General features: G+C 39.2%; 1 protein-coding gene across 11 annotated transcripts in view; it reads right to left on the bottom strand.

Annotated features, from left to right (window-relative positions):
* The window catches only part of LOC129774687 (F-BAR domain only protein 2), a 92,366-nt gene that overhangs the window by 27,070 nt on the left and 53,008 nt on the right, over positions 1–12,288 (bottom strand). For 7 of the 11 annotated variants that reach the window (XM_055778535.1, XM_055778537.1, XM_055778536.1 and 4 more), the window contains 4 exons: positions 9,528–9,626; positions 9,359–9,455; positions 8,347–8,961; positions 1,015–1,245 (listed from right to left, as the gene is read on the bottom strand). In XM_055778535.1, coding sequence (XP_055634510.1) covers positions 1,015–1,245; positions 8,347–8,961; positions 9,359–9,455; positions 9,528–9,626 — 1,042 coding nt within the window. The remainder of the gene's footprint in view (positions 1–1,014; positions 1,246–8,346; positions 8,962–9,358; positions 9,456–9,527; positions 9,627–12,288) is intronic. The other 4 variants (XM_055778542.1, XM_055778545.1, XM_055778543.1 and 1 more) reach the window with 3 other exon arrangements.

Below are 12,288 nucleotides of genomic sequence, written 5' to 3'. Positions count from 1 at the left end.
AAAAAAAAAACATGTGAGAAAGCTGGCGGAATAAATCAATAACTAATGCAAGCTAAAAAATATACATGCTTAACAATTTAGGAAGTAAACGCTTTCGAATACGGGAATACTAATATTCAATGAGTTGGATTCAAGTAGTGATCAAAATTAGGATAAATGGTGACATGCAAACGACAAACGACATAGGTGCAGTGTAAAAACAAAATAAGCCTAAGACACCTCAATGTCGAAGAGATCACCAGCAACTTATATTGTGTACCATATTTGTATGCTTTATCAAATTATTGAACTCTAAATATGTCAATCAGGCGACAACAAAAACACGAGAGTCATTTTCGGGTGACATTGGTGCGATGAGAATCAAAACATAGTGAATGTGCACAAGAGGAAAGCGTTCAACCGTAAGGCTAATTGTTCCCATGACCGCTATTGCCGCTTCTAGGTTGGACTGTCGGGAATAGAGTGCACACTTTCAGTCATCCATGGAAAAATACGAAAAATACGAATCGAATGGATAACCCTTTTACTTTCTACTTTGATTTTTGATGCGACTAAAACATGTTAGAGCGAGAACAGTCACGCAAATAATTTTCGACATTTGCTTAGAATAAAATATTTTCGATTTTCGTCGATAAATAGAGTATGAAATAGGTTTTCCAATAACTAATGTCTACTACTACTAATAGATATTCTACAAACCAAATTGCAACCTTTCTTGTTTTTTGTGCAGGTATTACTAACTACCAAATTATTCTCATATCATTCATTGTTACTTTAAAAAAAGGTTTTCCGATGATTAGAATTATACTCATTCAGGGGGGAAAAACTCACACCAGGAAAATAAAAATCAAAACAAGGTCCACCCAAAGAATTGCGCCAAACCTAGTCCAAGAAATAAAAAAAAAACCGTGTAATTGAAATCATTGTAAGCAACCGAGTAGACCAAACCGAAGATCAAATTCCAAAACAGGAGACAGAGAGCGAAAGCAAATTTTGAGAAGCGCGTGAATTTACATTTGGATCCCCTGAGCAGCGGATTTCGGCCAATAAAGGAACTGGCCGTAATGGTGTGGCCAGCGGTGCTGCTCCCGTTGTTGTTGTTGTTGTTGTTGTTACTGCTGCCTTGGACATCATTGGGACTCGTTGGTGCGGAAATGGCTGTACCAGCGCCACTTCCGCCAGCAGTACTCGTGGAAACCGAGTCGATCTCTCTGCTCGTGACCGAGTCACGACTTTCGCGACTTCCTGTGCCGTATGTCACAGTGTTTCGGGTGTGTGGGTAATGATGGATGCGAAGAATCGCAAGGTGACCAAATAAATTCGGGGAGAAAAATTGTGACAATGTAATAAACTGTTTTTATCTATTTTCTCAGTATTAATAGGGGAACGGAAACGGGAATGAAGACAAGTCTCACAGTGTTGAGGTGGTGTAAGATAAACATTGGCAGTGTTTCAAACTAAACATCCTCTAGGCGAGTTTGTAGAGAAGACTGTAATTATTCATTGCGGTTCGTAATTGAAAATTATACAATGTAAAGCAACACAAAACAACATCTCAGAATTATAGCATCAGAACGGAAATCGTGCCAGAGGAACGTCAAATCGATTAATTTTGTCATTTTTCGTTGTAAAATATTTCCAGATTTTCCAGAACCAGTAAAACGCACACACAAACACACATAACCACAGACCAATCAACCGGATGCACGTGCTTCGGGCTGATGTGGTCATTTCCGGTAAGCACAAACCAGTTCCAGCGGGGATTATGTTATCGCTGCTAACCATGCAACGTGATAATTGCGACCGATGGTTGGTTGCGTGTGTATCGCAAGTGTGATCAATGAAACGAGTGTATTTCGTCGTCCATAATCTAATTGCTCTTACAAGGATAGGGTACAGTAAAATATGCACCATGCAAACGAAACAAAAAGAGCTATCACTGGCAACGCAATTTTCGATTGGATCTAATCGGATCAGCTAATTAATTTTCTATTAGTTTTGCTTATTCGATCAAATTGTTGACATGAAATTTACATAATAAATAAAAAAAATAAAAAACTAATATTGTTTTTATCTCTTTTGCGTTCTTCAGAGAAGCTTAATCATTCTAACATCGAATTATTTTCGGCATTCTATCATGGGTGGATGAGATCTCAGTATTGACAATAGAGTTTTGCTATCGGAAAAGGCAACTGATGCTTTCATTGTTTTATATATAGGGGAAGACGGATATATTAATTTTGAATTTTAATGATGTAGAAATTTGCAATGCAGTGTATCAATACCTTTGACACTTACTGTGTATTGTAAAAAAAAACAAAATAATAATCTACAAAGAGCAGCTCGATGCAGAAAATAAGGTTCTCATTGTTATTGAGTAATTTTTTGAAATATTTTACGTTACGTGAATGTTCTACCTTCACTTCTCTTCCGCGTTGAAGCGGTGAAGTTTCCTTATTCCTACTCCAGAAATATTGACGAAAATAAAATACTAATCATGTCGGGTAAGACGGAAACTTCACCGACAAAAGACAAACATTTAGTTTTGAAAACAATTTGACCATCCCCTCCTTCTTTTATTAACAGATGCCCACTTACTACGTTTACAAGTGCAACCAGATTATCTGGTATATCTGAGATATCATGGACGAATCAGCAGAGCGGTTTTTAAAACGTAATCCGAATTTGTCATTCCGAATGCCGGAAGCTATTTTAGACATGAAAAAATGAGAAAAATTACAAGCCCATCTAGGTGATTTTAGTTTAGCTTTTTTGATAGATCATTTTTTCATTTAAAGATTTAAATATTCAAAGATTCAAAGATTTAAAGAGTCAAAGATTCAAATATTCAAAGATTCAAAAGATTCAAACATTCAAACATTCGGAGATTCAGAGGTTCGAGAATTCAGAGATTCAGAGATTGAGATATCGGGAGATTCGGGAATTCAGAGGTACTCGGAGATTCAGTTTTCAAATTCCAGATTATGAGATTGAAAAAAAAATGGTCAAAGATTCAAATATTGAGAAATTTAGAGACTAAGAAATTCTGAGATTCTGAGATAAAGAGATTCAGATATTCAGAGGTTCAGAGATTCAGATTTTCAAGTATTCAGAAATTGAGAGATTCAAACATTCAAAAAATCGAATATTCGGAGATTCAAATTGAGATTCAGAGTTTCAAAGATTTGAAGATTTAGAGATTTAAAGATTCAAAGGTTCGGAGATTCGGAGCTACTCGGAGGTTCAGGTTTCAAATTCCAGATTAAGAGATTCAGGTTTTCAGAGATTCAGGAATTTAGAGACTTACAGATTCAGAGTTTAAGAGATACAGAGATTCAGAGCATGAAGATTCGCAGTTTCAGAAATTGATAACTTCAAAATTCAGAGTATTGGAGATTCAGAGATTCGGAGGTTCAGTGATCCGAAGATTCAGAGGTTCAAAGTTTGAGAGTTTCAGAGATTTAGGGAATCGGAGATTCAGAAATCAAAGGTTCAGAGATTCCGAGATTGAGGAATTCAGATAACCAATTTGAGGTTCAGAGTTCCAAAAAAAAGTTCTCTTATTCAGGGTTTCGAGATTCAAAGGTTAAGAGATTGAGAAATTTAGAGGTTCAGGAATTCAGAGATTCGAAGATAAAGAGATTCAGGAATTCAGAGATTAAGAAACTCGGAGACTCAGCGTTTCAAAGATTTCGAGAATCAAAAAATCATTTTTTCTGATATTCAATTCTGAGATTCAGAGATTTAGAGGTTAGTTGATTCAGAGTTTCGGAGATTGAGAAATTCTAATCTTCGGAGATTCAAATTGAGATTCAAAGATTCAAATTTTCGAGTATTCAGAGTTTCAAAAAATCAAAGGTTCGGAAAAGAGATCTTGGATACTTTGAATCTCTGAATTGAGAAATTTAGTCACAGGAGTGAAAAGATGGGGTTATTCACCCTATCTTCGAGAAAGGGGACAATCTGGACTGTGAAAACTTTTGGAAATTGGCAATGCCGCCTACAAAGTGCTTTCCAAAATCATCTTCCGTCGTCTATCGCCAGTGACAAACAGATTCGTGGGAGGTTATCAGGCCGGCTTCATCGAAAGTCGGTCTACTACTGACCAAATCTTCACCTTGCGGCAGATCTTCCAGAAATGCCGTGAGTACAGAGTCCCTACGCATCATCTATTCATCGACTTTAAACCCGCATAGGATTCAAAAACACGAAAAGAGCTATGGAGAATCATGGACGAAAACAGCTTCCCCGTGAAGCTGACAAGACTGGTTAAGGCAACGATGGATAGAATACAGTGCTGTATGCGAATATCGAGTGGATTATCTGATTCATTCGAGTCCCGCAGGAGGCTTCGACAAGGTGATGGTCTCTCTTGCCTACTGTTCAGCATTGCGCTAGAGGGTGTTATGAGACGAGCGGCGTTTAACTTGTGTGGTACGATTTTCAATAGACCCAGTCAATTCATCTGCTTCGCTGATGACGTAGACATTGTCGGCAGAACATTTGAGACAGTAGCTGAACATTACACCAGACTTAAGCACGAAGCAGAGAGAATTGGACTAAAAATCAATGCGTCTAAAACCAAATACACGCTGGCTTCCAGATCCGAACAGGACTCGATTAGGTAGTAGTAAAATGATCGACGGCGATGAGTTCGAGGTAGTGGACCAATTTGTCTACCTTGGCCTAATAGTAACGTTTGACAATGATACCAGCCGTCAGACCCGAAGACGCATTATCAATGGGAGTCGTACCTACTATGGTCTCCACAAACACTTAAGGTCCAACAGTCGTGCGAAATGTCCCCTGTACAAAACGCTCATAAGACCTCTACGGGTACGAAACTTGAACACTACCCGAAGAGGACCTGCGAGCACTCGGAGTCTTTGAATGGCGAGTTTTCAGAACCATCCTCGGTGGAATACAGGAGGATGTCATATGGAGGCACAGGATGAATCACGATCCCACCCATCTCACCGGCGAACCCAGTATCCAGAAAGTGATCAAAGCTGGAAGGGTACGCTTGGCAGGACATGTTGCAAGAATGTCGGACAACTATCCTGTAAAAATTGTGTTCATCGGGAATCCGATTGGTACGAGACAACGAGGAGCGCAACGGTCAAGGTAGTTAGACCAAGTGGAGCAGGACATGATGAGCACTAGGTGCCTCCAGAATTGGAGAGAGATAGCCACGAATCGAGTTAATTAGAGAAAAACTATGAATCAGGCCATGTTAAGCCGAAATAAAAAAATAAAGATATTCAGGAATTCAGAGATTCGGAAATAAAAAGATTCAGGGATTCAAAGTTTCAGAAACTCGGAGATTCAAATATTCAATTTTTTCGAGGTGCAAATGGAATTTCAGAGATCCAGGTTCCGAATAACAATCTCCAAATTACACAGTCAAAGATACATTCAGAAATTCGAAGGTTCTTGAGAGAAGGTAAGCAAAATATCTCTCTTGCTAATGTACACAATGAATTTGTTCAATAAAAGTCAGTTAGCTGTTGAACTCGAAACCAAACACAAGTGTTTTATTGGTCGTTATTTCTCAAAAAGATATTAGCCTGTAGATTGGAGTCGAGGGCAAGAATTTGATTGCATGCAGTTGTAAAAACTTCGATTTCGCAGAATACATAGTGCGTGTGCGATTCAGAAATTCGGGGATCCAAAGATTCAGATTCGGAGTTCAAAGATTCGAAGACTCAAAGATTCAGAGATTTACACATTCAAAGTTTCAGAAAAATAGAAAAATTCTGAGATTCAGATTCAAAATTACTTATTTCTTTTTTTCAGATTCAAAATTACTTATTTCTGATTCCAGATCCCAGATTTCATACCCAGTTAAGAACAAACCAGATGTAGATTTTTTATTCCACAATATTGAAAATCCAGATTACCTAGCCTGATTTCGACTTTAGATTGCGAATTCAGATTTTAGCTTCCAATTTCAAATTCTAGATTAAAAATTCAGTCAATGAGACAGACACCAGTACCATGGAACTTTTTTTCATTGAAATCTTGCTAATAGTGGTCATGAAGTTGTATTCAATTGCAATAGGTTATACGGGAAGTGAGTCATCGTTCCGAATAATATTGGGGCCTATTGGGATCTCTGACGAGCTTGTAACAGAGGAAGTTACGAGAAATTCGTGTGAGTGTGTGTGTGTGTATTCTTGTGAAAATTTTGGTTGTGATACATTCATAAAAAAGTAAATATTCATTGTAATCTTTTCGCTGAAGTTTAAACCGTTTTCTAAGCATATCAAGTTGTTTGAAAACTATCAAAAATAACAATTTTCGAGTTGAAATAAGGAATTGTTTAGAACACCGAAAGCTTTGAAAAAGTGACTGGTCAGATCAAATGTAAATATTACGGAAAACGCATAAGGATGGACACAGAAAGAAGCTCGATGTATAGGTGCCACACGAGTTGAAACAAAATAAATCTCATGAATCGAATTACCATCTACCGGAACACTTCTGTATCGCTACAAAATCGGTTGATCATTGTCGAAACGTGGTGACAAAGTCGGGATTGACGACTAGGTAGATTTTGCTGTATGTTGGCAGGAACTGGTAGGGAATCATCTACTAATCCTAATTCAATCATCCAAAAACGGTCAAATTGATCATAAGCTCTATTTCTATTATGGTGTGTCACTAAGCAAAGTTGCATCTTGAAAAAAACACTGTGTTGTGCGCTTTGTGGACCTGTAGAATTATTGGTATGTTTTCCTTCAAGAAAGATATCGACCAGAACGTAACAATAAGTAGTAATCGCTACCGGAAGTTTTCTTACGCGCGTGCCACAATTGATGTTTTTGGAAGAAACGTTTAACGAACGAATAATTTTATGTCATTATTCCGAGGATTGGTCTCTCAGATCACCTTTGGGTTATTTTTTGTAAGGCTGGAATTTCTCAGGAGCCTTGCAAAAAGACAAATTCGGGTGATTTATTTAAAATTTGATCAAAATTTGAAAGAAATTGCAAAATAATTGACGAACCGAATAAAAATCACATTCTGATTCCTCGTACGACATAATGCGGGTGATCACGAACGTCACTTCACGGTGAGAACGAAATGAAGTGCACGAATCTTGCATACAATGCACCCGCAATGTCTTCATGTCTACAAATAATATTTCAGCCATATTCGCAGGTAGTGTTATGTTAACGTAGTGTTAACGTAGAATATCAGATCGCTAGCTAGGGCTAACCAAACCGATGGAGCTATTCAATCAACGAATGTAACCAAGCGTCTCCACATCCATATGCTTTGAAGCTACGGTGAATCAAACTCACGTTCAGTTCATAAAAGCCAATCCAGATTCACGCATACCAAATCATTCGGAAAAACCTCTTAGCAAACTCTAAATTCTATAATTCGGAAAGGAAAAGGAAAATTTCATTACAGCAGCCTCTGTCATTCTCTGAACTAGCGAAAGCTTCGACAATTAGGGAACACTTAGTGAACAGCAAAATTTAGTAGACGGGTAGATGCAGCGGAGTATTTCCACCATGGTATGGCATGGTTTGACGAAGCAAAAACATAAAAATACACACACAGAACGAAACCAAAACAGACAAACAGAAACAAAATAACCTGATGGTGATGATGGATCGTTTGCTTTCTTGCGCACATTCACTGCTAATGTTGCTAACGTTGTGAGTGTGTACCGTGTTTCATTCGGGGTAACTTTGCGGTCGGAACGACCGTCGGGCGTGGGCCGGGGAAAAAGCATATCAGAACTTCAAATACACACAGGAAAAAAAAAGATGAAACGGAAGATACAAATTATTACGAATTACCAGTTGAGAGATTTCACTGGTGGTAAAATTGAAACAAAAACACGCAAAAGCGATATAAATCAAAGGGAGAAGACATAAGGTTCCTTTTGTTGGCACAATGAAAAAAAAAATGATGTGGGGTAGAAAAACGCTAAAAATCAACTGGCGAGTAAGCGCTTTGGCACTTCATAAAATAAGTGGAAGTATATCTATCGGTTTGTGTGTTTGTGTGTGTGTCTTATGTATTTTCGCACCATGGAAATGCGGGGGTGTTTGGTTTTTCCAGAGAACCTTAGATGAGCTCGTGTTAAGTGAGGTGCTGAAATTATGATATTGCGGATGATGACGGGGATCTTTAGCAGTATCGTTATGTCATAATTATGAGTGAAGCAACGGGCAGTGGAATTTAACACAACATAATTAGTCTGTTTCCAACTGTGAGCGATGTGTTTCGAATAGAATAATATATGGTGTGAGTTGTTTTGTGTAGCTTCTGACATTTTACGATTAATAAATGAAACAGAGGAAATAAACAATAGTTCAAAAAAATTACCCTGGGAGTTAGACATGAAGAGATTTAAAAGGGAGGTAGTGCGGCGGGAAGATTTTGGTTGTTGATGCGATTCTTGTTCCTGTTTCATTTGCGGCGTTTGCTGTTGCTTGTTTTGTGGTGGTGGCTGATGCTGATTGTGATTAGTCTTGTTTAGAAAGTCGCCGTAAAAAGGTTTACTTGTTTTAGCCGTACTTTGGGCTGAACTGGAGGCGGAAGAGTCTGCCGCTGTTGTGGCTGCCGTTACCGACACTGGAGACATTGGCCTATCGCTAGTGCCCGTGAGGGCATCCAGCAGACTTCCCCGCCCACCGGCAGAAAGAGGCGGTGAGGTTGATAGATTTACGGGCGAATTAGTTGGCACTGCTGCACTGGAGCTGGACGTAAACCAACTTCTCAAATTGCTTTCCTTCTTCACAATCGGCACCGGCTGGGAAGAACTGGCCGTTGAAAGAGCCGGCGAATCCGTCACAGATCCTCCCGCTGCTACTGTTGCTGATCCTCCTCCTCCTGCTCCTCCGCTCGGGGTGGCACTCGAAGTCGATGTGTTTGTTAGCAATTGGTTATTAGATGTTAGGGAACCTCCGGTTAAGTTCATCAAATCAAGCTCAATAAACTCTGCATGTCACGTGAATATATAGGAAGAAAGGAAAATCAAAACCAAAACAACATACAATGCTCTAGAAAACATGCGAACGATTCGCGCACGTTTGCAAATGAATGCAACAAATTGTCGTAGGGACAACTAAAAGCTTCTCTAAACATTACGGTTCTGTTTGGTTGTAAATCAATTTATACAATATGCAAAAACTCTATTACTGCAAATCAAAAAGCAACGGAATCATTCGTTTGGCTTGAACACATAACGTTTGGATGAGAAAACAAAACTCAAATTTCAATCAAAATTAGTCATCGAAGAAAACAATCTTAAAATCAACACAAAACGTTTTTTCTTCCGCACAATGCTTCGCGCTTTTGAATTATTCGATTGTGCATTGAATCCAACGGTACTTACCTGGCTTCTCGAGCCCCGTATATTTATTGAGAACAAACTGCTCGAGCAACTTGTCGACGGTAAGTTCAAGGAACTGTCGCTTCAGATCGGAGTGCACCTGTTGGGAGGAAAAACATAATAGAAGATAATTGTTCCAACATGTGGCAGAATTGCGCTTGCGCCCAAGTACCTGTCCAACTTGATCGAAATTATTCTGAACTATTTCCATGTAGGACGAGAGAAATTCCTTCATCTGCTTGAGGTGGGCCTCTTCAAGCTCCTGAAAGCGCTGCGAAGAGAAGATTCGATATTATCATACAAATACAATAGTTTTATATTCCAAGTAACACAATGCGATGCTTGAGTTGCGATTTCGATCTAGTGGTTCTAAATTGGAATTATAATTTTTTAGAATCAATTCGTCGCGAGTTATCATCCGGAATAGAAAAAAATTGTATTCGAATTTCACTCCACTCTCATTTTGACACAAAATCCAAAACAGATCGGTTTTGTAGTGACGGCGACAGCAACAATAATCGCAGCGGAACAAATTAACCTTCAGTTTTCAACCAGAGAACACAACTCTTACCGCAGTAAGATACTTTCTTCACATCCGGATTAAAACGTGTTCGTGCGCTTTGACGTCACTTTTAACTTTGACGTCACTGTCCGAATTCACGAAAATTGAATGATCGATCGGATGGTACCAAATAGGCCCGTGAACACTCCCAGAGCCTGAGTGTGGCGAAAAATACAAAAAACAAGAAACGATAAGTTCCAAATTAACTATCAGCTTTGGCACATTGTGTTGGCTGATCGCTGTCTAGAGTGAATTTAAAACCACAGAGAAGAACAATGTATGCCTCTTGATCGACGCAATGTGACATTAAAGAATATCAAAAATCACCGAACGAGAAAAACATTCACTTGTTCTTAATGATACACCGCTAAGCATTCGTGTTGAGCAGACGTAAATCGAAGTGATCGGAAATTTCAAATCAAAAAGTTTATATCAGTACCTAATGTATTAGGGGTTTAAAGCTTGCTCATAAGACCAAGCCCCCAACTGCGAAAATGGATTCGTTGAGGAAACATAACTTCTTCATCGATATTCAAGGATTACGCAAGTTGAGAGACGAAAGTATTTTCAACTTCATCGCTAAATACTTGAAGCTGACACCAGTAGAAGTAGCTACCATACAAATCGATCGGATCGAAGGAAAAGTATTCGTGGAACTGAGAACATAAGAGGCGGTTCGAGAGGTTCGAGAGGAGTACGACGATAAGTTCGTTCTCAACAATAATGGCAATCCTCACCGTATGAGACTTTACGTGGAGGATGGTGGAACTGACGTGAAATTACATCATCTGCCACCGAAAATGCCAGAAGAGTGGATTGTGGAATATCTCTCGAATTATGGAGAGATTATTAGCATTATGAAATGTGTCGATCACAGTTCTCCTCTCAAACCCCGAGCGGCGTACGTATTGTACGCATTCGCATGAATTCTTCAATTCCATCTTTCGTAAACATCAAAGGTTACAGCAGCCACTGCACCTACAAAAATCAAATACAAACTTGTAGATACTGTAATCAGGAGGTCCATTTCGGGACCAGCTGCGCTGAAAACCGAGTGAAACTATCGACTCAAAGCAAAAGTCCAACGCTCTACTCCAAAATGCTTGTCGGTCCGACAAGAGAGCATGCCGATTCCGTACAAGAAAAAGCAACACCACAAAAAACACATTTGTCGACCCAACAAAACACAACACAGCAATCCCAAAGTCATTTCAAACGCCCCGCTCAACCCCTGGATGAGGAATCTAGGGAAAAAGCAGTTAAAACCACAGCACCACACACCGATCCAACGAATGAGCAGACTATCTACCAAACACACAAACCAATGACGAGCAGCATGGTGAGTGATCGTCCACGTATCACTCCAACGAATAGTAGATCAAACTCTCTTACCCGAGCGGAGGAGAAGACTACTATGGAAATTTCTGACGATGAAATAGTAGACAACACGAGAGCACGACGATCAACGAGGTCGAAAAGCGACGGCAAGTAATCAATAATTATGGCTGGGGTAAACATACAAAATTTTTCATACACTTTCGCAACCATTAATCTAAACGGCATATGCAATAATAACAAAATCAACGCGCTGAGGGCATTCGTACGTTCACTAGATTTAGATATCATTGCATTCCAAGAGGTAGCTGGTGATTGCATATGTTTGCATGGTTACAATGAAACGCATCGGGGTGCAGCGATAGCAGTTCGAAATGGGATAAATGTTAGGCGAGTGCAACGAAGCTTGGACTCGAGGTTTGTATGCATCGAATTGGGGAACGATGACAATTTAATAAATATTTTAAATGTGTATGCGCCGTCAGGATCGAATAACAGAGCTGCTCGAGAACTATTTTTCAACCAAACAATTCCTCAATATTTATCAAATTTTTCTACACACACCATAATGTTGGGTGATTTCAATTCAGTCACTGACTCAAACGATGCAACAGGAGTATCAAACATAAGTCCTATGTTGAAGAGACTATGCGAAGGATTAAATTTGAAAGATGTGTGGAAGCACTTTAATCATCAGATAGACTACACATTTGTCCGTGGACGATCTATGTCCAGAATTGATCGAATATACGTCACGCAGGCATGTCTTCTCAATACACGATATTGCAGGCTTCATGCCAATTGCTTCAGTGATCACAAAGCAGTGATATCTCGCATTGTTCTCCCTTTGCGACCACACACAGTTGAGCGTCCTCATTGGAAATTGAATAATCAACTGCTTACAGACGAAAATTTGAATGAATTGAGATTTAAATGGAATTACTGGATACGCCAAAAAAGAAATTATGAATCATGGGTCGACTGGTGGGCTTCCTATGTGAAAGGGAAAATAAGATAATTTTTTCGTTGGAAAAAT

Source organism: Toxorhynchites rutilus, chromosome 3 (genome assembly GCF_029784135.1).
Source record: "Toxorhynchites rutilus septentrionalis strain SRP chromosome 3, ASM2978413v1, whole genome shotgun sequence".
NCBI classification, from domain to species: Eukaryota; Metazoa; Arthropoda; class Insecta; order Diptera; family Culicidae; genus Toxorhynchites; species Toxorhynchites rutilus.
The sequence above is the reverse complement of the archived record's forward strand: the minus strand, read 5'-3'. Positions and strand labels throughout refer to the sequence as shown.